The sequence below is a fragment of the Mustelus asterias genome, chromosome 5 (genome assembly GCF_964213995.1).
Source record: "Mustelus asterias chromosome 5, sMusAst1.hap1.1, whole genome shotgun sequence".
In the NCBI taxonomy this organism is placed as follows: domain Eukaryota; kingdom Metazoa; phylum Chordata; class Chondrichthyes; order Carcharhiniformes; family Triakidae; genus Mustelus; species Mustelus asterias.
In genome coordinates, this window is record NC_135805.1 from 145,188,071 (window position 1) to 145,213,194 (window position 25,124).

At 43.9% G+C, this 25,124-nt stretch overlaps 4 protein-coding genes and 1 pseudogene across 4 annotated transcripts; 4 read left to right on the forward strand and 1 right to left on the reverse strand.

Annotated features, from left to right (window-relative positions):
- The first annotated feature begins 1,970 nt into the window (after positions 1-1,970).
- LOC144494034 (histone H4) lies at positions 1,971-2,282 on the forward strand. Its single transcript, XM_078213608.1, has one exon. The coding sequence runs from the start codon at positions 1,971-1,973 to the stop codon at positions 2,280-2,282; it is 312 nt and encodes a 103-aa protein (XP_078069734.1).
- An 833-nt stretch (positions 2,283-3,115) lies between these two features.
- Positions 3,116-3,526, forward strand: LOC144494035 (histone H3). The gene has a single exon (XM_078213609.1). It carries the CDS (start codon positions 3,116-3,118, stop codon positions 3,524-3,526), a length of 411 nt encoding a protein of 136 aa, XP_078069735.1.
- Positions 3,527-16,017: 12,491 nt separating this feature from the next.
- Positions 16,018-16,219, forward strand: LOC144494494 (U2 spliceosomal RNA; annotated as a pseudogene).
- Positions 16,220-18,239: 2,020 nt separating this feature from the next.
- Positions 18,240-18,626, forward strand: LOC144494188 (histone H2A-like). Its single transcript, XM_078213791.1, has one exon. It carries the CDS (start codon positions 18,240-18,242, stop codon positions 18,624-18,626), a length of 387 nt encoding a protein of 128 aa, XP_078069917.1.
- Positions 18,627-18,977: 351 nt separating this feature from the next.
- LOC144494036 (histone H3) lies at positions 18,978-19,388 on the reverse strand. The gene has a single exon (XM_078213610.1). It carries the CDS (start codon positions 19,386-19,388, stop codon positions 18,978-18,980), a length of 411 nt encoding a protein of 136 aa, XP_078069736.1.
- Positions 19,389-25,124: the final 5,736 nt, after the last annotated feature.

Sequence of the window (25,124 nt, forward strand, 5' to 3'; positions counted from 1 at the left end):
TATCATTCAATAGTAAAATTCTCAACTCATCTGGGAGAGTTGTGCGGGAATGGAACAGGAGCTGGGATTGAAATGGAGCAGACAGTTCGACTCGTTATAGAAAGTATTGCACCGAGGCAGGAATATTACTGACCAGTCTGGATTGAATAGATCTAGATTTCTAACTAGCTTGTATATGATATTCCAGTTTGTATGTTTTGTTCACAGCGCTCTTTTCACTTCTGTTTAGAATTTGATTCTAAAATGTCGGTTCGAGCAGGCAGGGGGAGGAGCTGGATGCTTGCGGTGGCGGGGTCAAGTGGATCTCAGGCTTGATCTGCGAGGAGACCCACTGAGGGTTTTCCTGGAGAATTTTTCCAGTGATGCAGTCACCTCCATCCCATTTGCAGTCACCTCCATCCCATCATGTCTGCATAGGCCATTGAGTACCTATCTATTCTCATCTCATATTCCAGCACTTGGCCCTTAGCCTTGTGTGCTATGGCATTCCAAGTGCTCATTGAAATGCTTCTGAAAAGCTGAGGGTTCCTGCCTCTACCACCCTTTCAGGCAGTGAGTTCCGGACATGAGCGACAGTGCAGCCGCCGCCACAGGTAAAGCAGCCAAGAAGAAGAAGGCAGCGGCCTCCCCGAAGAAAGCAACAAGTCCCAGTCTGGGCGATCTGATCCTCCAGATAGGGCGGAATGTAAGGATCGCAAGGGAATCTCCGCTCCCGCCATCAAGAAGGTGCTGCGGAACAAAGGGGTGGATGTGGAGAAACGTGGGAGGCAGATCAGGCAAAGTTTAAAGAAGAATGTGGAAAGTGGAAAGCTGATTCAGCTCCGTGGTACTGGCGCCTCCGGCTCCGACAGACTCGTTCAGAAAACAGCGGAGCGGAAAACTGTGAAGAAGGTGAAGACAGGAGCGGCCAGGAAAACCCCAGTGAAAAAAGCGGTGACCAAGAAAGCAACAAAAAAACCGGCAACAAAGAAATCGGCAACAAAGAAACTCATAGCGAAGAAAACAGTCAAGAAAACAATCAAGAAGGCAACAACTCCAAAAAAGAGCGTGAAAAAGCATCCCCAAGCAAAAGATTGTTGTGAAGAAGGTCACGAAGGGAAAGACATCGAATAGCAAACCCAAAGCGGCTGCAGTAAAGTCTAAGGAAAGCAGGAAAGAAGTGAAGTACGCCGAGCAAATCCTAAACCTCTGAACCCAAAGGCTCTTCTCAGAGCCACCCCCCTCTCTCGGGAAAGAGCTGAACTCCCCGCGGTCAATGAATCGCTGTCCCGGCGCTGGGAGCAGATTTCAGATAGAAATATCAATCCAATATTTCCGCTCACACGCTGACATGTTCGAGACCCGGACCCCCCTCACACTCTGCACTCAAACACAGGGATGTTGCTGCCTCTCCCTGACCCGGGAATGGCTCCAGGGGAACACACACTTTGTGTTAGTTTGTTTATTCACAGATTCAGGGTGTGGGTGTAAAAGAGGAATCCTGGCGGAGAAAGCCCACCTCACAACTCAAACCACAAACACATTTTATCAGCTGGGAGAGATCTGAATAACATTCTCAACCCGTCTGGAAGAAGAGTTGTCAGGAATGGAATAGAAGCTGGGATTGAAATGGGATCAGACAGTTCAACTCGTTACAGAAAGGATTGCACCGAGACGGGAATGTTACTGACAAGTCTGGATTGAATAGATTCGGGTTTCTAACTAGCTTGTATCTGATATTCCTCTTTCTATGTTTGTTCCGCGCGCTCTTTTCAGTTCTATTTGAATTTGAATCTAAAATGTCGGTTCGAGCCGGCAGGAGGAGGAGCTGGATGGTGAAAGACATTTCACTGCTCTGTCTGTCTCTCAGTCTCCTCCCCGCCCCGCCTCTCTCTCTCTCTCTTTCTCAGTCAGGTCGGGGCGAGCTGTATAATAAAGGAAGCTGCAGCAGCTCCTCACTCATTCAGCAGCGATTTGACTGAAGAAGAATCATGTCTGGCAGAGGAAAAGGAGGCAAAGGACTGGGGAAAGGCGGAGCAAAGCGGCACCGCAAAGTGCTTCGTGATAACATTCAGGGCATCACCAAGCCAGCCATCCGCCGCCTGGCTCGCCGTGGCGGGGTCAAGCGGATCTCGGGCTTGATCTACGAGGAGACCCGCGGGGTGCTGAAGGTTTTCCTGGAGAATGTGATCAGGGATGCGGTCACCTACACCGAGCACGCCAAGCGCAAGACGGTCACCGCCATGGATGTGGTGTACGCTCTGAAACGCCAGGGCCGCACTCTCTATGGATTCGGCGGCTGAACAAATCTACACAATTCTCACAAAACCCAAAGGCTCTTTTCAGAGCCGCCCACATCCTCACATTGAGAGCACTGACCTTGATACATAAGCGCCGATTTTAAATGTTCATAATTTTCGAAAACAGTCATATTTACAGATTTTGTTTCAACCGTTAGGAACGGTTTACCCTGTCCGCCCCGTTACACAATACAGCATTACTACTGCCCGCTTCAGAGAGTTGTCTGATTTCTAATGTGTTGTAGAAAAGTAAATGCTGACCGTGCGGCAGTAAAAAACTAAAGGAAAGAATGTCAGGTTATATAATTGTTGCTGTAATTTCCTGTTGATCACATTACCATTACAATTTGTGTGTTTTAAGCTGATGTATTTGTCTTTTCCATTCCTTCAATCGATCTGTAGCAATTCACCTCCTTTCGACCGTCTAAAACTTGTTTTTTTAATCATTCTTAGAGTCAATAGAATCCCGACCATACACACTGAGGCCATCCTTCATGGTGGTGTGTGTGTGAGATACTGTGTTTTGTGCCTATCTCTGGGAGTTTGCTCCCAGCCTGTTCTGGCTCTAATATCACGGAATGAATCTGAATGTGTTCCTGGTGCGAAGGCAGTGAGGAAAAGTTTGCAGTGAAATTGGCGGTATTTTTGGCGGTGAATTTTGAAAATCAGGCGCCATCCGAGCTCAGCCAATCAGAGCTGGCAGCCAGTGGTTGCTATGAGGGTGATTGGATAGGGCTGTGGCGGGAGCCAATCAGTGGCGCTGGGCGGTGCTTCAGCCAGTTGAAAAAGGGAGGCTGGAAGCCGCTCTGACATTCCGAGTTGCTGCGTTTGAGGAGATGGCCAGAACCAAGCAGACAGCGCGCAAGTCCACCGGAGGGAAAGCTCCGCGCAAGCAGCTGGCTACCAAAGCTGCCCGCAAGAGCGCTCCAGCCACGGGCGGAGTGAAGAAGCCTCACCGCTACCGGCCCGGCACTGTGGCTCTGCGGGAGATCCGCCGCTACCAGAAATCCACCGAGCTGCTGATCCGCAAGCTGCCCTTCCAGCGCCTGGTGCGGGAGATCGCTCAGGACTTCAAGACCGACTTGCGCTTCCAGAGTTCGGCCGTCATGGCCCTGCAGGAGGCCAGTGAGGCTTACCTGGTGGGGCTCTTTGAGGACACCAACCTGTGCGCCATCCACGCCAAGCGAGTCACCATCATGCCCAAAGACATCCAGCTGGCCCGGCGCATCCGCGGGGAGCGCGCCTAAACTGACCCGGACCCACTTTTAGCCTTTGAAATCCAAAAATAAACCCAAAAGGCTCTTTTCAGAGCCACCAAATCCATCAAAAAGAGTAGTAATGTGCGTGAGGTTACACATTCAGTTCCAGTTGACTCAAAATCCAAGTTTGCACTGATTGAATGAGAGTAAGGCATTTGTTCAATAGTTGTGTTAAAATATTATAATTCTGGTCTGCCCCGTATGGGGTTACGGGGCTGTTGTCTGTGTAGGATGTCTTGCACCTCCCCTCTTCCACTACAGTCAGGGAGTGGTAGGTAACAATACGAGTCCATTCGAGCCGTCTTCTCTGCCCGGGCCATCCAGCACCTATTATATTGATATTTTCAAACAATTAGCCTTGCTGCCTTGTTTGGAAGTTGCATATAGAATCGTAAAGAGCAGGGGGCGACTATTCTGCATCGAATCCGCAACAACCAAAGCTGTGCGAGTTAAGTTGATTGACCATGCTAAATTGCACTTTGGCAGGGTAAATACATGGGTAACTGGGATAGGGGTTGGGTGGGATTATTGCCGGTACAGATTCGATAGGCCGAATGGCCTGCACTGTAGGGAGTCTGATTCACTCTGGCAGAATATCTGAGGCAGGCGCAATCTTTTTAACACCACGTATTTACTCCGCTGTTTCCCTACACATCTTGGGATACTGAGGGGTATATTTCTTTCAAAAATATACTTTATTCATATGTTAGCTGAGAAAACATTAATATAGTGATTGGAAATGTTTATGTAAAGAACGGTTTGATTTAAATTAAATTTTCTTAAAATCATCTGTTTTTTCCGAAGATGAAAAGTTAATGCTTAGCTCAGAAGCGTTTATATGTCAATATAATCCCAATTTTTTATTATCAAACTATGTACATTTGTCAAATTGCACAATGTGGCGCTTTAACGGAGTTACACACATTTGAGACACTGAGGGGTAATTTAGCTACTTCTGACAGAGACTTTAAACTTTAGTCACTTTGCCACCATATATCTATTTCATCACCAACACCTCCCCCCGTCAAGCTACGATCATGCAGACCGCCTCGGGGCGAGGCAAATAAAAGATTGCTGAAGGCGTTATTATGATTAGTTCAACTTCAGCGCTATCTACACATGAGCAGTATCAGAAGTACTGAGCGCTCAGAGTTGAAGCTGAATTCCATTGCACTCTCTCATTTTCAGTTTGGGTCTTTCGCCCAAAACTTGTATGTCTGACATGGAATGAATCTTGTAAACATTACAACTGAGTACGGCTGAAAGAGGCAGGTTGAAACTTTCGATCATATACTTATCAGGACACGTCACAGGAACATTGGTACAGGGGGAAAACAACAATTTATACCATGTGTATTAATTAGTGTTCCCCTGACACTGGTGTTTTTGCAAAATGGCCTTGGCGTCAAGTACTTCCCCGGAGCGGAGAAGCTATGACATCTCCTCCGGAGCCTTCAACATGTCATTGATGAAGACGAACATCTCGCCAAGGCCATCCCCTCACCCCCACTTCTTGCCTTCAAACAACCGCACAACCTCAAACATTGTCCGCAGCAAACTACCTTGCCATCAGGAGAACAGTGACCACGACACCACACAACCCTGCCACAGCAACCTCTGCAAGACGTGCCGGATCATCGACATGGATGCCATCATCTCACGTGAGAACACCATCCACCAGGTACACGGTACAAACTCTTGCAACTCTGCCAACGTTGTCTACCTGATACGCTGCAGGAAAGGATGTCCCGAGGCATGGTACATTGGGGAAACCATGCAGACGCTATGGCAACAGATGAATGAACACCGCTCAACAATCACCAGGCAAGGCTGTTCTCTTCCTGTTGCGGAGCACTTCAACGGTCATGGGGCATTCGGCCTCTGATCTTCGGGTAAGCATTCTCCAAGGCGGCCTTCACGACACACAACAGCGCAGAGTTGCTGAGCAGAGACTGATAGCCAGGTTCCACACACATGAGGACAGCCTCAACTGGGATCTTGGGTTCATGTCACACTATCTGTAACTCCCACAACTTGCCTGGACTTGCAAAATCTCACTCGCTGTCCTGTCTGGAGACCATACACATCTCTTTAACCTGTGCTTAATGCTCTCTCCACTCACATTGTTTGTACCTTTAAGACTTGATTAGCTGTAAAGACTCGCATTCCAATCATTATTCTGTAAATTAAGTTTGTGTCTCTGTACGCCCTGTTTGTGAACAGATCTCCCACTCCACCTGACGAAGGAGCAGCACGCTCCGAAAGCTCATGGTGTTGGCTACCGAATAAACCTGTTGGACTTTAACCTGGTGTTGTAAGATTTCTTACTTTATTAGACAAGGCATAGAGCACAAGAGCAGTGAGGTTATGATGTAAAAAACGCTGGTAAAGCCACAGCTTGTGTACAGTTCTGATTGCCACACGATCGGAAGGATATAATTGCACAAGAAAGGGTGCAGAGGAGATTCACCAGGATGTCGCCTGGGCTGGAGCGTCTCAGCTCTGAAGAGTGGCTTATAATGCTGGGATTGTTTTGGTTAGAGAAGAGAGATGATCGATATAAATGAACGGTTCCCCTTCGTGGAAGGGTCAATAGCCAAGGAGCATAGATTTAATGTAAGGGGCTGGAGATTTAGAGGTGACTTCATTAAAAAAAACATTTTTTTTCACCCAGAGGCTGGTGGGAATCTGAAAAGAAGCATTCAGAAGAACAGTTAGAATGGAATAGCACACAAGGCTCAGGGTGCTGGGATATGGGATCAGAATAGATCGGTACTCGATGGCCTACACAGACATGATGGGCCAAATGGGGTGTAGGTGAGTGCATCCAGGAAAAGATTCAGCGGGTCTCCTCGTAGATCAAGTCCGAGATCCGCCTGACCCCGCCACGGCGATCACCCAGCTCCTCCCCCTGCCTGCTCGAACCTGCTCGAACTGATATTTTAGATTCAAATTCAAACAGCAGTGAAAAGAGCGCGCTAAACGAAATAGACAAACTGGAATATCAGATACAAGCGAGTTAGAAACCCGGATCTATTCAATCCAGACTTGTCAGTAACATTCCCGCCTCAGTGCAATCCTTTCTTTAACCAGTCGAACTGTCTGATCCCATTTCAATCCCAGCTCCGACTCCATTCCCGACAACCCCTCTCCCAGCGAGTTAAGAATGTTACTATTGAACAATAAGTCTGATCTAAACAGGCTTTAAACGGGCGAAATTGGATTTGTTCTCTGAATGACTGTGGAGAGAAACGCATGCGCGATGCAACCCTGCCCTCAACGCTGCTTGGCCTGGACTACAATAGCGCATGCGCGCTGCCCTCCGCTGGCCCCGCCCATTTCCTCAGTGAGCGGAAATACTTTGTTTGAAACTGACTGAAATGGAAATGATGTGGAGATGCCGGCATTGGACTGGGGTGAACACAGTAAGAAGTCTCACAACACCAGGTTAAAGTCCAACAGGTTTATTTGGTAGCAAATACCATAAGCTTTCGGAGCACTGCTCCTTCGTCAGATGGAGCGGAAATGTGCTCTCAAACAGTGCAAACAGACACAAAATCAAGTTACAGAATACTGATTGGAATGCGAATCCCTATAGCCAGCCAGGTCTTAAAGATACAGACAATGTGGGTGGAGGGAGCATTAAACACAGGTTAAAGAGATGTGTATTGTCTCCAGACAGAACAGCTAGTGAGATTCTGCAAGCCCAGGAGGCAAGCTGTGGGGGTTACTGATAACGTGACATAAATCCAACATCCTGGTTTAGGCCGTCCTCATGTGTGCGGAACTTGGCTATCAGTTTCTGCTCAGCGACGCTGCGCTGTCGTGTGTCGTGAAGGCCGCCTTGGAGAACGCTTACCTGAAGATCCAAGGCTGAATGCCCATGACTGCTGAAGTGCTCCCCCACAGGAAGAGAACAGTCTTGCCTGGTGATTGTCGAGCTGTGTTCGTTTGCACTGTTTGAGAGCACATTTCCACTCCATCTGACGAAGGAGCAGTGCTCCGAAAGCTTATGGTATTTGCTACCAAATAAACCTGTTGGACGTTAACCTGGTGTTGTGAGACGTCTTACTGAAATGGAAATGTCAGCGCCCAGGTCAGCGAGGAAACAGCGTTCCCATCCCAGCAGCACATCCATTGGTGAGTGTGGACACAGAGGAGCTCAGAGATCCTCACTGACTCGGGGGAAGTTCAGGGAGATTCGGGAGCTGTTTGTAAGAGACAGAGCGGAGCAGGAACCTGTTCCGGGATTGGAGTGAGCGGGGGGAAGGGAGAGGCATTCCTGGGACTGTGTGAGCCACTGCTGAGGGAGCCAGAAGGTGAATAAGCTGCTAGTGAAAATGATCGGGCTTTTCTCTGCTCAAACCTGTGATGTATAATCCCGATCAGCTCCTGTTTCAGCTTGTTTGTTGGCATTGTCCCGTGAATGGTGGTTACAGGCGGGACATTGAGGATGGGAACAATCCTGTAACTGACACTGATTGGAAGCATTAATTCATTCAACTTACAAGATATATGTTTTCTTCCTCTAGGTGAACAGATGAATAAATAATTTTCAAGGTGCAGATTCATCAGAGAAGAATAAGTTCTCCTGTCTCCTCCTAAGCCAGTAGGTACAATATTGATCCTAGAGTGCAGAGATACAGTCAGAATATCAGTTGCACCTTCATAGCAAAGAATCAGAATTTCATTGATCTCAAGTTCTAGATAAACATGTTCAATCCAACCATCATACACAATTCACTCCTGTGCAGAAAAGAGAAATAAACCTGTTTGCAGCGGCTGTTGCTTTCACGAGATGGTGAGTGCAATTGGAAATTGTAATCAGTTCTGAGGAAATCACACTGTCCCCCCGGGTAGTGACATTGTCTGAGCGGTATTGGTGTGGATAGATTCTAAATGTTGTCAAGTGTTATCAAAGCACCAAAAATACCGGATGGGTCGAGGCTTTGTGTGGGGGAGTGGAATCAGAAACCTTTTCTTATTATTGGTTATGATTTGTTGAACATGTTTTTCTAACTGATTATCAATTGTAAAATGTCTTTGTCTCTTTCATTGACATTGTCTGAGCTTGACTTACAAGATATATGTTTTCTTCCTCTAGGTGAACAGATGAAGAAATAATTTTCAATGTGCGGATTCATCAGAGAAGAATAAGTTCTCCTGTCTCCTTCTAAGCCAGTAGGTACAATATTAATCCTAGAGTGCAGAGATACAGTCAGAATATCAGTTGCACCTTCATAGCAAAGAATCAGAATTTCATTGATCTCAAGTTCTAGATAAACATGTTTAATCCAACCATCATACACAATTCACTCCTGTGCAGTATCACTGAGGGCAGGAGAGTCTCTAAATCCAAACTGCCAAGCATTAACACATAGTCAGAGTATACAGAAGTGGCTCTTTGGCCCATTGAGTCTGGACCAAATAAACTAAATCTACAATAATCCGGCATAGTTTACTCTTGTCCAAAATGTTAAACCGAAACCTTTGGCCCATAACCTTGACTGTTAAGACATTCAAGTGTTCATCCACGTACATTTTAAAGATTGAGCTGTTCCCAATTCTACTACCCTCCCAGGAAGAGCACTCCAGACACCAACCACCCTTCAGGTGAAGGAATCTTTCCTCAAATCACGTTGAAAGGCAGCCCAATCATCTCACAAGAGTAGATCTTCAGCTGCCAATGAAATATCAGATGCTGCAGCTGATTGAAATGTATAGAACTAATCCGAGGATTCTACCCAGGCATCTCATAAAGCAACACATTAAATTCCACTCCAAGAATCTCAAACATTATCTTTAATGTTAATATGTTTTGCATTTCAGTAATATACCATGTGCCAGATCACTATTCTCACTAATTGTCATAATACCAGATCACAGCAAATACAAAGTTATACTGAAACTTAGTCAACATTACCCACATAGGAAAGATATTCCACTGGAAAAACAACCCTGTTTCCCATAATAAAGACAGACAGTCACCATGTAAAACACACACACAGATATTAGAGACAGCGAGATATGGAATAAAATCACTTCTTCCTGAACAGCAATATCAAAACAGTAAAAACATGCCGACTCACATTGCCAACATTGTTGGCTGCAGTTAAGAAAAAGTTTTGAAAACTTTCCAGGGTACTTTAAAATGGAGAACACACACAGTTACACACGAGAAGCTTGACAGTTGCATTGTTTTGAAAAGGCTCTTGTGCAAACTGTTAAACAGACACATTTCATAGGTATGGAATAAAACCACACCACCATGTAATAAAGTGATGATTGCTGATCAACATGATTTCACAGATTGAATCCTGAGTTGAAGCCAAATGTCCATACACCAACAATATCACAGATTTCAGTGGTGCAAACTCGCACACAAGTGCACCACACACACACACAAACAATCTTACATTTAGTATTAGATGCAAAATGAAGGCAGCACTCACACAAAATAAATGAATAGGTGTCAAAACATGCTCATCTGCCACAGAGAAAGCCAGTGATTCATTGATATTCACATGCTAAACATATAGCAAAAACTGACAAATGCTGACTAATATCAAATCCGCATATCAGTTCTTGACATATGCAGAATAATTCAGAAACTGACAGATTGAGAGAGAGCAAAAGAAACAATACTCATATACAAACAAGGCTCTTAAACACCAGAAATGCACAGGGACAATGAAACCCTAGCACTCAATTACCAGAAAATGACAGGAAAAGTGTGAAAATCACATTTACACATCAGAAAGTGATAGCTAATAAATGCAGAAAGGAAGCACTCTCACACAACTTGAAATTTCACACAACAGTTCAGAACTTATATTCAATGTTAAGAAAAGGCAGATAGAGAAACAAACACATTCTCTTCTGCCAAAAAAGCTTTGATATGTACAGATTTTAGAAAACACACACATTGCAAAAACCAACACATGTATTGTGTTGATCAAAGATGAACTGTGGAGCTAAATCACTCTTCTTTCCCACAAGACTGCGAGGTAGAAAGTTAAATGGGCCCAAATGCATGAATCAGAATGATGGAGAGAGAAAACAAGTTCTCATAGCAGAAAATGATCAGCACAAAACTAATAAAAAATCTATACTGGAAATTGTCAGTGATGTTGTAACAAGAAAAATACACAGAATGAAATAGCACCACAAACACAGCAGATGAGACAGACAGATAGAGACTGAACCCAGATTCCCATGACATAGACAGGCAGTCACAATGCTAAACTCCAACACAGACAAAGAAGTACAGAATGAAACCACTTTTTCACAACATAAATATAAAAGCAGGAATAGCGCGCTTCTCAAAATAAGAAAGATAAATTTCGTCAGAAAGCACACATTGATAGCCACAGTAAAATATAAAACAAACTAGGAGAGACCGGTGAGAAACATGAATGCTCACATAGTAAATTGAAAGGTACAAAGTGAATCTAGCACTCAGACATCAGAGATTCACAGTAAAACAGAAAATGACATACCAGGTGCAGACAGACATGAAATAAAAGCAATACCCACATACCACAATCCGATGAAGAAAAGGTTAAACCCTACAATGTCATACCAGAGATTGTCGGGAAATGATGAAATTCTCATTCATTTACCATTACCCAAGGGACACAGGATAAATTCATGGGCACACATCTGACCCTGACATTTATAGAGAGAATATACAATTGCAGTTACATATCATAATAGTTAAAAATGCCACACATACATATCTCAGAAATATTTTACATTTCAGAAACACACAGTGAAAGTAAAACACATAGCTCTTAATGAGGCACATTATTTGCAGAAGATCAGCCATATTCATATTACAGAGCATAGTAAATACAGAATAAAACTCACAGTCAATAACACAGATATCAAATATATCAAATTGTTACACAGCAGCAATTAACAATGTGCAGGGCATAATTCCCAAACAGAAACACAATGTTCAAAACACAGGGTAAGATAAAGAAAGCTGACAGACACAGAGGGACCACACATTCACTTGGCCTCATTTAAGGAGTGTAGAAGAAAAAAAGCGTTCTCCCATACCAGAATCCAGGAGGTGCAGAATCTCAACCACCCCCGCCCCCCCCAAATGTGTACAAGCACACATACATACACGCGCGCTCACACACACACACCTACAAATACACACATACCAAAACACACACACACCTTCCCTCATACACACACACAGACAAACATACACACAAACACACACGCACAGACATCATTTCCAGGGATCCCTGGATACCACAGATATCCCTTGTGGGGTGGCATGGTGGCACAGTGGTTAGAACTGCTGTCTCACAGCTCCAGGAACCTGGGTTCAATTCTGGCCTTGGGTCACTCTCTGTCTGGAGTCTGCATGTTGTCCCTGTGTCTGCAGGGGTTTCCTCTGGGTGCTCCAGTTTCCTCCCACAGTCCAACAGATGTGCTGGTTAGGTGAACTGGCCATGCTAAATTCTCCCTCAGTATATGCGAACAGTCACCAGAGTTTGGTGATTTGGGAATTTTTCATAGTAACTTCATTGAAATGTTAATGTAAACCTACTTGTGACACTAGTAAACAAACTTAAAACTTCCCTGATACACATTGGCAAGCACACACACACACAAACGTCCACCTGACAGTAACAGAGCTACATGCAGTTACTGCAACCTGTCAGAATAAAATCCAAATGTAAGTATTAGACAGTGCCCATGATGACATATTCACTTGCCTGAAATGAGCATTAGGAGTGAAAAAAAACACAAAATGCTGGAAATATTCAACTAGTCTGATAGCATCAGTAGATAACAGAAAGAATAAAAATGAACGTTACTGCTACATGACCTTTCATCAGGTCTGAATTTTTGGCTTGCCTGCTCAGCATTTCCAGCATTATCACTTTTTCTCTTGAGATTGCCACCATTCACTTGTGAATATTATTGTTTCCGTTAGTTACAGCCTTCATGCCAAAATCTGAACCTCACAAAGCGAATTCCACATTCACATAACAGAAATCAATTAATTCTCAACAAAAGCTCTGTTCAGTTCATCAGATACTGACAGGAACAGAGATAAATGTACCACTTTTCCAACAGAGACTTGAATGCAGAATCAAATATACATATTACTAACAGAAAGTAACTGATACAGTTTAATACTCATATTTGCATTAAAGAGAGTAACATTCACAATAAATCCAGAGGATCATAAATAAATTCCAACAGAAACAATGTAAACAATCACGCTTGTATCACAATCTAGAAATGAGCAGGTAGAGTGAATCCAACACTCTCATACCTGAAAGGGTCAGCTACTGATTAAACTCACACTTACATAACCGAATATGATGGATACAGGTTAAATCCAGTATTTTCATGTGAAGAATGGTAAAAATCAGCACATATGTGACTGGATAGTCACAGAATGAAGCCAAACCACCATTAAAGAAGCTGATTATACTGAGAAACCTGCAATTTTGAAGGCTGAATCTGACAGTTGCCAAGACCGGGAAATCCCACTCAAGGTCAACGGACCTTTGCATGGTCCTGTCCCGCCCGCGACAATCCCCGTAGAAAATTCCGCCCTAAAACCCAGAATGCCATAAAAATATCTGAGAACCAGTTTTACTATAGTTAACAATACTCAAATTGGATAATTTGAGCAAGGGCTCACTAAATTGGTACCTGGGTTCAAGGTGCCCTATGATGGGAGACTGAGTAAATTATGATTATATTCCCTAGAGTTTAGTCTCTTGAGAAGCTAGAGGATATGGGGCAACAGTTTGCAAAATCAGTTTGAAATCCCACATCATTCATGATCACACTGAATGGCGGGACAGGATTGATGGGCAATGTGCTCTAATCCTATGCAATGTATTGTGTTCCTTTAAAAGGTACATTGTACAACCACTTTAAAATGCGAGGAACAAGACAGAGAAAAACAAACATCTGTTCACAATTCAGGTAAAGATAATGAATGATAGGCATATCCCCATTCCAGAGAGATAGAGTTTGGAAACGCTCAATCAATTATGAAATAAAATATTTAAGGAATTATGATGCAATTATAATGAAGTAACTAACAGGCAGAGAGTAAAATGTAGGCTCACATTATCAGAAGCAGACAGGTACCACTCAAAAACAGGAATAATATAGTAGGAAATGATACAGAATAACACCAAAAATAATAGATCAGAAATGGACAGTTCAGGACATTAAAAGAAACGTTTTGGTGGACAGTAACGCAGAGATACAAATGTGACAGGTTCAGAGAGACCACACATAAACTTATCAGAAAAATAATTTTCATCCATATTAGAAACTGCCATTTCATTTACATAGTTGTAACTATCAGACACTGAGGCAAATCCGGATTCACACATTAGAAACTGACGTGCAAAGTGTAATTTTAAAATAATAGATAAGACAAGCTAACAATGATATTACATTTACAGCCTTAAAGTAACTGATATAAACTCTTACCTTCCACAACAGAAATTGACAATTGCAAATTGAAAGCCGCACTCACATATCAGAAATTCACAGCTCCCAAGCAAAACTGCCATCAGTGCAGCAACATAATGATAGAAAAAGAAGAAACAATATTGTTGAAGGAAATAAATTGGTATACAAGTGAAAAATTGGGACGCCCATTGCTGAATCTAAGTGGTACAGATTGAAATCCACATTCACGCATCTGAATATGATATGCGAAAGAAAGGATCAATTTCTCATCACTGTGGTGGCAGGGTGCAAACTTATAAGCAAAGACACATCAAATACTAAATATATGTAGATGCAGACATAACCCATAATGTGAAATTTTAAAAAAAAATCTCCCCAGTACAGATTAGAAACCTCACAATGTGACAGATGCCGATAATTTGATGGAAAACATATATTCACATATAAGTGAAAGAATGTTAAGAATGATTTCATTCTCACTTACCAGAAACTCACAAATACTGAGCAGAACAGCAATCAATGAACCAGAAAATGACACAGACTGGAACCATTGTAATTTCCTTAATCAGAAACTGTTAGAAATATTTAAAAAGTCAAATAACATACTCGCATACACTTGGTTAACAGAATCAGATTGACACACACTGCCACAATAAACAAAGTCTGGCAGCTACAGAGAACAACCATCAACTTCCATGCACTGACATGAACAGAGTAAAAACAACACACGCTTTGCAGCTACTGACATATTCATTCCAAAACACACAGGCATAGAACCATAGAATGCCTACAGTGCAGAAAGAGGCCATTTGGTTCATTGAGTCTGCACTAACCCTCCCCTCTATCCTATCCCCATAACCTCATGCATTCACCATGGTTAATTCACCTAATTTGTCAATATTTTGACACAAAAGAGCAAATTACCATGGCCAATTTCCCCTAACCTGCACATCTTTGAACACTAAGGCTTTATTTAGCATAGCCAGTTCACCTAAGCTACAGATATTTGGAATATGGGAGGAATCCAGAGCTCTTGGAGGAAACCTAAGAAGAAAACGAGTTAACAATGAAACTTCTGTGCCAGGAGCTGTAAATTATAGAATATTATCGATGGTAATAATAACATTTTTCATACAGAATAAAAACACATATGCACAAGGGCCGGATAGATGGTAGAGTGTTTTTTTTCAGGCAGTTGTCATTGACTCGATATCTGTGTCAACTGGGGGAACTTGTGTCAGCAATGTGCACATGAGCCGCAGTTTCATCATGTAATCTCTACAGTACAGAAGCAGGCCATTCGGCCCATCGAGTGGTTTTACCCGCAGAGAGAATGCACTGGTGCCGCAGGAAAGAGAGGAAGACGGAATTGTTTGAAGAAGGAGGTGGTAAGAGGAGTGGAGGATTTGACTGCACAGAGAATTTGCGGATGTGTGGAGCAATAACTCTGATTGGTTATCTGAACTAACTAATCAAATGAATAGAAGACGTCACATCATTTTTAATTTTCCAATGGTGAACAGGTTTTTCACCCATCCCTTATTTGCATAGTTGTCTGGGTTAATCTATAAAAGAGGAGTTCTGGGGAAATTTCAGTTATTCGGTGTCTGCAGTCTGCATGCAACATGCCTGAAGAAAAGAAACTCCAAGCTGCCAAGAAAGCCAATAACGAAAAGGAGGAAGTCCAGGAAGGAGAGTTCATAGAATCATAGAAACCCTACAGCACAGAAAGAGGCCATTCGGCCCATCGAGTCGGCACCGACCACAATCCCACCCAGGCTCTACCCCCATATCACTACATATTTACCCACGAATCCCTCTAACCTACGCATCTCAATTTTAGCATGGCCAATCAACCTAACCCGCACATCTTTGGACTGTGGGAGAAAACTGGAGCATCCGGAGGAAACCCACGCAGACACGAGGAGAATGTGCAAACTCCACACAGACAGTGACCCAAGCCGGAAATCGAACCCAGGTCCCTGGAGCTGTGTAGCACAGTGGTGCTAATCGCTTCTTGGCCTTTTGGCCAAGATCAAGTGTAGTTATGCGGAGGCTGCACTTGGTTGAGGTCATTGGGTTACATTGAAGCTTCATATGTTTCATATGAAGCAATTTTTAAAAGCGGTATCTCGGCCTTTTGGCTAAGATGCAAATGAGATCAAGTCTTGGAGGAGGAATTGCTTTCCCTCCTCCAATCAGCTTGGCTCATGTAGATCAGGCCCAGGACAGGGTAAATGGTCGCTTGCCCTGTCTTGCCAGCCTGGATCGGAAATGTCTCAACTTGTTGAGACTCTGAATTGGACTTGATTTGATTGAATTGGAAAAGTATTTAAAAAAATTTTAAAAACCACTGTGCTACCGTGCCGCCGTGAGTTACGGCATCTACATTTACAAAGTGATGAAGCAGGTTCACCCCGACACCGGCATCTCCTCCAAGGCCATGAGCATCATGAACTCGTTCGTTAATGACAACTTTGAGCGCATCGCGGGTGAGGCTTCCCGCCTGGTCCATTACAACAAGCGCAGCACCATCAGCTCCCGGGAGATCCAGACCGCAGTGCGCCTGCTGCTGCCCGGGGAACTGACCAAGCACGCCGTATCGGAGGGAACAAAGGCGGTGACCAAATACACCAGCTCCAAGTAAAACTAATGCACTGAAAAAAATGCAAATAAAAAGGCTCTTTTCAGAGTCACCCACAACTTCTGTGAGAAAGCTATGCTATTATAATTAAGAAGTTAATTAATTCAAATTGTCTTTTTTATTAGTGTTTCAGTCAGAAAATTGTGGATAATAGAGTACTCGCCTGTTTGGATGTGCGGGGCGGCACGGTAGCGCAGTGGTTAGCACTGCTGCTTCACAGCTCCAGGGTCCCGGGTTCGATTCCCGGCTCGGGTCACTGTCTGTGTGGAGTTTGCACATTCTCCTCGTGTCTGCGTCGGTTTCCTCCGGGTGCTCCGGTTTCCTCCCACAGTCCAAAGATGTGCGGGTTAGGTTGATTGGCCAAGTTAAAAATTGCCCCTTAGAATCCTAAAATGCGTAGGTTAGAGGGATTAGCGGGTAAATATGTGGGGGTAGGGATTGTGGTCGGTGCAGACTCGATGGGCCAAATGGCCTCCTTCTGCACTGTCGGGTTTCTATGATTTCTATGACCCTTAACTATTCCCCATGAATAATGTCTGCCCCCTGAGCGCCCTGTTCTCAGAGGAGTTGATGTTCGGACACTTTCATTGCCTTTAGGCAGAGAGCAATTAGAAAACAAATGTTTCAAATTCCAGTTCTGTTCCGGTTAGGTCTCCAGAACCGATCATTTCATTCCCTGTAAACCCCGGTCTTTTATGAAGCATAAGTGTCAATACTGGCAAATTTAAACCATGTGCTCTCTGCTTTTGAGCGACGCTAACAGGCAGCAGTCCACAACACGGAGACAGTGTCAGAATCTTGTTTTATAATATAATTTGTTCAAAATACACGCCGTTATTGTCCAAAGCACTAGAAATGAGACTTCATAGAATTTCAGGGTGAAAGTATTTCCTTCTTCTTGACATATCGGCGTTTGACTTAAAAAAAAAATACTTTTTCAGATTCTGCAAATTTGTTTTTCTATTATTGCCATTAAACAAACACAGTCATGAACTAGAGGAAGAGAGATTGACTGAATGTTAAAAATCCCACGTTAAAGCTGGTTGATTTTAATTATTTCTTATTTTACACATTGGCGGGATTTTAAATGTGAAAAACAATCGGTTGGGATTTGAAAATGTGGCTCCTGACCTTCCGCCCTCTGGTTTTCTGTTTTCAATTCCGAATTCCCGCCGTTTGTCAGTTAGAGAAATCCCGCACAAAATCAGAAACTAACCGATAAAGGGAATTTTTAGATTAGGAAGAGAAATTGAGTGCATTCCAATCTTGAACTGATGTCTGAATTACGTTTCACATTTTTTACAATTCCTATTCCAATTTTTTTTTAAAATTGGCGCCGATTTAAAATTTGAAATGAATCGGTTGAAATCTGAGAATTTGGCGCCCTTACTTTTCGCCCTCAGCTCTGTGGCTTTTCCCGATTGGTGCTTTAAACAGATATGATTGGCTATGGGGAAAACCTATTGACATCTTCTCCACAATGACCAATCAGCAATGTGTGCACCGCCATCCCTCTCCAAGCTATAAGAGAAGTGAATCTGGGCGGCTTTTCTCATTCTCTGTCAAAGTTTTTGTGAGATTGTTACAATGTCTGGAAGAGGAAAGACCGGCGGGAAAGCTCGGACCAAGCCCAAGTCTCGCTCCTCCCGGGCTGGACTGCAGTTCCCGGTGGGCCGTGTTCACAGGCACCTGAGAAAGGGCAACTATGCGCAGCGTGTGGGTGCCGGAGCCCCGGTCTACCTGGCTGCTGTGCTCGAGTATCTGACGGCTGAAATCCTGGAGCTGGCCGGCAACGCGGCCCGGGACAACAAGAAGAGCCGCATCATCCCCAGACACCTCCAGCTGGCCGTGCGCAACGACGAGGAGCTCAACAAGCTGCTGGGAGGAGTGACCATCGCTCAGGGCGGGGTGCTGCCTAATATCCAGGCCGTGCTGCTGCCCAAGAAAACATCTGCGGCATCGAAGACCAAGTGAAGCGACCATTCTTAAATCTAACAACCCAAAGGCTCTTTTCAGAGCCACCCACTTTCTCTGTGAAGGGGCGACCCATTTTCCATCCGACGCTCGGTTTCCACTAAAATGAGCTGGATTGATAAACTACCAATCTATCTGCGGAAGGGTGGGTTACTATGAGGGGCTTGTTTGCACAAGGAATTAAATTCAATTAAATACAGAGGGCCACAACTATACCCCACGTTATGGGGAGCGAAACACAAAATGAAAGAAAGTTATGCCACCGATATATAATCCGCGCTGCAGCTCTTTTCCTGACAGACTTGGTGGCTCTGAAAAGAGCCTTTGTTGGATTGGGGGGGAGGTGGGTTTTTAGGCGCGCTCCCCGCGGATGCGGCGGGCCAGCTGGATGTCTTTGGGCATGATGGTGACTCGCTTGGCGTGGATGGCGCACAGGTTGGTGTCCTCAAAGAGCCCCACCAGGTAAGCCTCGCTGGCCTCCTGCAGGGCCATGACGGCCGAACTCTGGAAGCGCAGGTCGGTCTTGAAGTCCTGAGCGATCTCCCGCACCAGGCGCTGGAAGGGCAGCTTGCGGATCAGCAGCTCGGTGGATTTCTGGTAGCGGCGGATCTCCCGCAGAGCCACAGTGCCGGGCCGGTAGCGGTGAGGCTTCTTCACTCCGCCCGTGGCTGGAGCGCTCTTGCGGGCAGCTTTGGTAGCCAGCTGCTTGCGGGGAGCTTTCCCTCCGGTGGACTTGCGCGCTGTCTGCTTGGTTCTGGCCATGATCTGTAACTGTGTGGGACACAAAGGCTGAGAATGTTGGCGCTGCTCTGAGTGTGTATTGAATACATTGTAGTCACCGCCCTCTGCTCCTGACTGGATGCTGCCCCATCCCGTGGACAAGGTTGAAAAGAGCGATTGGGCAGCAAGGCTATCCGGGCCCTGATTGGAGGAACTGTAACTGACAATTCACCAATTTCAAAAAGCCCGCCGATTTCTGAGCGACAAGAAACGGCAAATAAAGAAAACCGATTTTGAAGCGAATTGTCTCCATTTTAAAAAAATCTCAATGTTTGCTCACTACCTTAGCACCAGGTTTTTTTTTGGGGGGGGGGGGGGTTGCATTTATAACCAAGTTGATTTTGACTTTCCACTTTCTACGGACAAATTAAAGAAATGGAATAAACATAGAAACTTCGAAGCAGGAGAATCTCAAACAGAAAATGCTGGAAAATCTCAGCAAGTCTGGGAGAGGAAAGGGAGGAAATTGCTGGGGCCTTGAGATAAATCTTTGTATCCTCACTCGCTGCAGGGGAGGTCCCAGAGTATTGGAGAACAGCCAGTGTTGTTCCTTTGATTAATACGGTAGCAAGAATAAGCCAGGCAATTACAGGCCAGTGAGCATTACGTCAGTGGTAGGGGAATTATTGGAGGATTCTTCGAGACAGGATTTACTCCCACTTGGAAATAAGTGGACGTATTAGCGAGAAGCAACATGGTTTTGTGACGGGGAGGTCGTGCCTCACTAACTAGATTGTATTTTTCGAGGAAGTGACAAAGATGATTGATGAGGGTAGGGCATTGGATGTTGTCTACATGGTCCCTCATGGCAGACTGGCGCAGAAGGTGAAGTCGCATGGTGACCTGGCAAGGTGAATACAGAACTGGCTCGTTCATAGAAGACAGAGGGTAGCAGTGGAAGGGTGTGTTTCTGAATGGAGGGCAGTGACAAGTGGCGTTCCTCACGGATCAGTGCTGGGACCTTTGCTGTTTGTAATATATATAAATGATTTGGAGGAAACAGTAACTGGTTTGATTAGTAAGTTTGCAGATGACACAAAGGTTGGAGGATTTGCGGATAGTGATGAGGATCATCAGAGGATACAGCAGGATATAGATCAGTTGGAGACTTTGGCGGAGAGATGGCAGATGGAGTTTAATCCGGACAAATGTGAAGTAATGCATTTTGGAAGTTCTAATGCAGATAGGAAATACACAGTAAATGGCAGAACCCTTAAGAGTATTGATAGGCAGAGGGATCTGGGTGTACAGGTACACAGGTCACTGAACGCAGGTGGAGAAGTTAGTAAAGAAGGCTTGCCTTCATTGGCTGGGGCATTGAGTTTAAAAATTGGCAAGTCATGTTGCAGCTTTATAGAAACGTAGCCCGCACTTGGAATATAGTGTTCAATTCTGGTCGCCACACTACCAGAAGGATGTTCAGGCATTGGAGAGGGTAGAAAAAGATTTACCAGGATGTTGTCTGGTATGGAGGGCATTAGCTATCAGGAGAAGTTGGAGAAACCTGGGTTTGTTCTCACTGCAACGATGGAGGTTGAGAGGCGACCTGATAGAAGTCTACAAGATTCTGAGGGGCGTGAACAGAATCGATACTCAGAATCTTTTCCCAGGGTGGAAGAGTAAATTACTAGGGGGCATAGGTTTAAGGTGTGAGGGGCAAGGTTTAAAGGAGATGTACGAGGCAAGGTTTTTTACACTGGGGTGGTGGGTGCCTGGAACTCGCTGTCAGGTGAGGTAGTGGAAGCAGATATGATATTGAGTTTTAAGGAGCACATGAATAGAATGGGAATAGAGGGATATGGTCCCCGGAAGAGTAGGATGTTTTGGTTCAGTCGGGCAGCATGGTCGGTGCAGGCTTGGAGGGCCGAAGGGCCTGTTTCTGTGCTGTAATTTTCTTTGTTCTTTGCATTTGTGGGGACAGAACAGAGCCAACATTTTGAGTCTTTGTTATCCTTTACTAGAGCACTTAGTACATGTTAAAGGGACTCTTTACTTACAAGTTCTTCACTTTTTCTAATGTTTAGGACGGGGGCAGTGGGGTGGCGTATTGGTGGCGGGGAATGTGGGATCTTCTTCTTGGTCTGAAAGCTGTGTTTCTGACCAAATTCGTAAGGTTGACCTTTTTGAATTTCTACTTTTTTGATTAGCTGAGAAGAGCAAGGATCACAAATGGGACGCTGTGAGTTTATGTTTGAATAAGCTCTTTTTCCCAAAGTGTACACAGCATTCATGCTGCTTGGAAATGTATAATCCGTAGCATCGATGAAGACTGGTAAATATAAATCTCAGCTTCTGGTCAGTTCCATGTCTCATGGACCATGAACAGAATACAAGTGAGAAGATAGTGAAAATAGTGCAATAAAGCAAGAATATAATGTCTGGAGAAAGCTACAACTGATCAGAGTGCAGAATACAAGAGAAGTCGACATTATGTTGAGTGCAAAGCAGTTCCACAAGGGCAGGATACAAGAGAAGTCGACATTATGTTGAGTGCAAAGCAGTTCCACAAGGGCAAGCCTGGGTAAGATGCTCTTTCGGAGAATCGGTGAAGATTCCATGGGCCAGACAGTGTCCTGATTAGTGGAACTTGAACTGATAATTTATCAATTTCAAATAGCCTGCCGATTTCTGAGGGACAAGAAATGGAAAGTAAAGAATACCGACTTTGAAGTGAATTGTCTCAATTTTAAAACTTGCAAAAAAACTCAATGTTTGCTCACTTCGCACTTGGATTAAATTCAGATTCATTCCATAAGACCACAAGACATAGGAGCAGAATTAGGCCATTCAGCCCATCGAATCTGCTCCACCATTCAATCATGCCTGATATTTTTCTCATCCCCATTCTCCTGCCTTTTCTCCATAACCCCTGATCCCCTTATTAATCAAGAACCTATCTATTTCTGCCTTAAATACACTCCATGACTTGGCCTCCACAGCCTTCTGCAGCAAAGAGTTCCACAGATTCACCATGCTCTGGCTGAAGAAATTCCTCCTCATCTCTATTTTAAAAGGATTGTCCCTTTGGTCTGACGTTGTGCCCTCTGGTTCTAGTTTTTCCTACTAGTGGAAACATCCTCTCCACATTCACTCTATCCAGACCTCGCAGTATCCAGCAAGTTTTAATAAGATCCCCCCTCATCCTCCTAAACTCCAACGAGTACAGGCCCAGAGTCATTAACCGTTCCTCATAGGACACGCTCTTCATTCCAGGGATCATTCTTGTGAACCTCCTCTGGACCGTTTCCAAGGCCAACACATCCTTCCTTAGATATGCGGCCCAAACTTGCTCACAATAATCTAAATGGGGCCTGAGCAGAGCCTTATACAGCTTCAGAAGTACATCCCTGCAGAAGTACAATCCGTGATAGACCTATAACAGGCTGGAATAAATTCTAACTGATAGGCGGAAAACGGAATGGCACACATAAACATCATGAAATAATTATTTCTGCATAGCAGCGATTCTGTGGTTTCTCAGAATGATTAAAAACAAGCTTTAAATGGTTGAAGGGAGGTGATTTGCCGCAGAACGATTGAAGGAATAGAATAGAAAGATATATCAACTACAAATTTTAATAGCAATACATGATTAAAAGGAATAATTATATAATTTGACACATTCTAAACATCGTTTTCTTCAAGCAGCTGGTATGTGTCTTTCTACTAAAATACACGGAGAATCGGAAACAATTTTCTGAAAGAGGCGGCAATAATGCTGATTGCTCTGTAACGGGACAGAGAAAGAGCAAATGCTCATGTCCTAAAGGTTAAAATATGATCGGAAAATAGATAACCTGTCTAAAATTATAAACTGATGAACTCCCCGCTGCAATGCCAAGGTCAGGGCTCTCAATGTGAGGATGTGGGCGCTCTTACCTTCAGTCGTTGAAGGTAGATACATAATAGTGTCAATTTAAAAAGACAGAACTTAAACGCCTGAAATGCCAAGATAATTCAAACAATGTGGATAAAGTGTCACTCACAAAGTACACAGATACTGCCAGATCATCAAGCCCAATGTAACAAAGAATATAATTATTCATACCCACACCATTGCGAAGGTCAGTGATCACTTTTCAATCCAAAAGTAAAACAGAATACGATTGGATGACTTTTTCAAATTTCCCTCTAACCCAGTTGAGAGGTGGTGACATCAATTACAGAATTTAATAACGCCAGATTTAAGTGTCCTGTGGTCAGAAATCAAATGGCTATTCTCAGCTAGAACAGACAGAGTATAACTTATAGACAGAACCTGGATAAATTGCAATAGGGCCCAATAATTCAGCCAAGATCACGTTTTACACACCAGTCCAACTTTAAAAATCCCAGCCCATTCTATACAAATGAAAGATAAGAGGACAAGACCTTTACTCCACACACTGCAGGAATTAAATGCGAGGCCATGGATCTGACTGAAGCATTTTATTGTTCAAAAAGTTTCAAAGTGAATACTATTCCACAACTCAAATGCAGCAAGTGAGAGTACCCTATTATTATAACATAGATCAAATCCATATTAAAAATTAGATCCTATGATGAACAGATATCAATATGTTAATGTGTTAAACAAATATTTCCAACACAATGTCAGAGGTAAAAATAAAGTTCAGATACAGAATATCCTGCCCTTATGACAAAACAGATGCAGATTGGAAATTACACTTACATAGATAAGCACAGAATTGGAGCTGCAAAATGAATCTGCCATTCACATTCTTTTTTTATAGAATCCTACTGCACAGATGGAGGCCATTCGGCCCACCAAGTCCGCAGTGACCTCAATCCCACCCAGGCCCCACTCCCATAGCCCCATACATCTACCCAGCCAGGCCCCCTGACAACAAAGGGCAACCCAGCATAGCCAATCCACCCAACGCGCACATCTTTGGACTGTGGGAGGAATCCAGTTCCCCCGGAGGAAACCCACACAGAATGGGGGAAACGTGTAAACTCCACACAGCCAGTGACCCAAGCTGGAAATCGAACCCAGGTCCCTGGTGCTGTGAGGCAGCAGTGCTAACCATTGTGCCGCCCATGCCATGCCACAGCTAAACACAAGAACAATATCTTTCAAAGCTTTCCAGTGAAAAAACAACTACTGATTGATTCCTACCTGTATACACCATACTAGAGGCTGACAGATTGAGAATGCAAACTTTAGTTATAAGAACTGCCAAGACTGAAATCTATATAAGAAATCCTACAGTCATTTACACTCGCTATAACTGAAGAATCGGGAAAATAATCTTGTTCATAAAAAATCTACATGAATACAGAAACTACCCTACAATTAGATACAATGTAGTCTGAAAATGATGCAATGTGCCAGACACAGATAGTGGTACACTCACACCTAACAGCAGAAACACAGTGATTTTAAATGAATCAAACACACAATGTCAGCTAGATCTTGATGAGTTAATTCACATTTGCTTCGAGAGATTGACAAATGCAGAATCATGTCCACACTCATAGACTGTCCAAGAAACTGAGAATCCATGCATTAAACCTGCCTCACTAAGATTATGAGAAAATTAAGCGCAGAGTATTGCCACAGTCGCATACGTAATTGATTTTTTTTTCAAAGTCGAATAGACAGCTGAATCCACAGTCATATAACATGCCACAGATTGAATGACACTAAAGAAATCTAACTCAAATGTTTTGACTGGATCACAATCAACTTTAACTTCACATTTGTTCCAAGACAGA

Excerpts from the sequence above, each read along its gene's own strand:
- LOC144494035 (XM_078213609.1), top strand. The coding sequence starts at position 3,116 with ATGGCCAGAACCAAGCAGACAGCGCGCAAGTCCACCGGAGGGAAAGCT.
- LOC144494188 (XM_078213791.1), top strand. The coding sequence starts at position 18,240 with ATGTCTGGAAGAGGAAAGACCGGCGGGAAAGCTCGGACCAAGCCCAAG.
- LOC144494036 (XM_078213610.1), bottom strand. The coding sequence starts at position 19,388 with ATGGCCAGAACCAAGCAGACAGCGCGCAAGTCCACCGGAGGGAAAGCT.
- LOC144494034 (XM_078213608.1), top strand. The coding sequence starts at position 1,971 with ATGTCTGGCAGAGGAAAAGGAGGCAAAGGACTGGGGAAAGGCGGAGCA.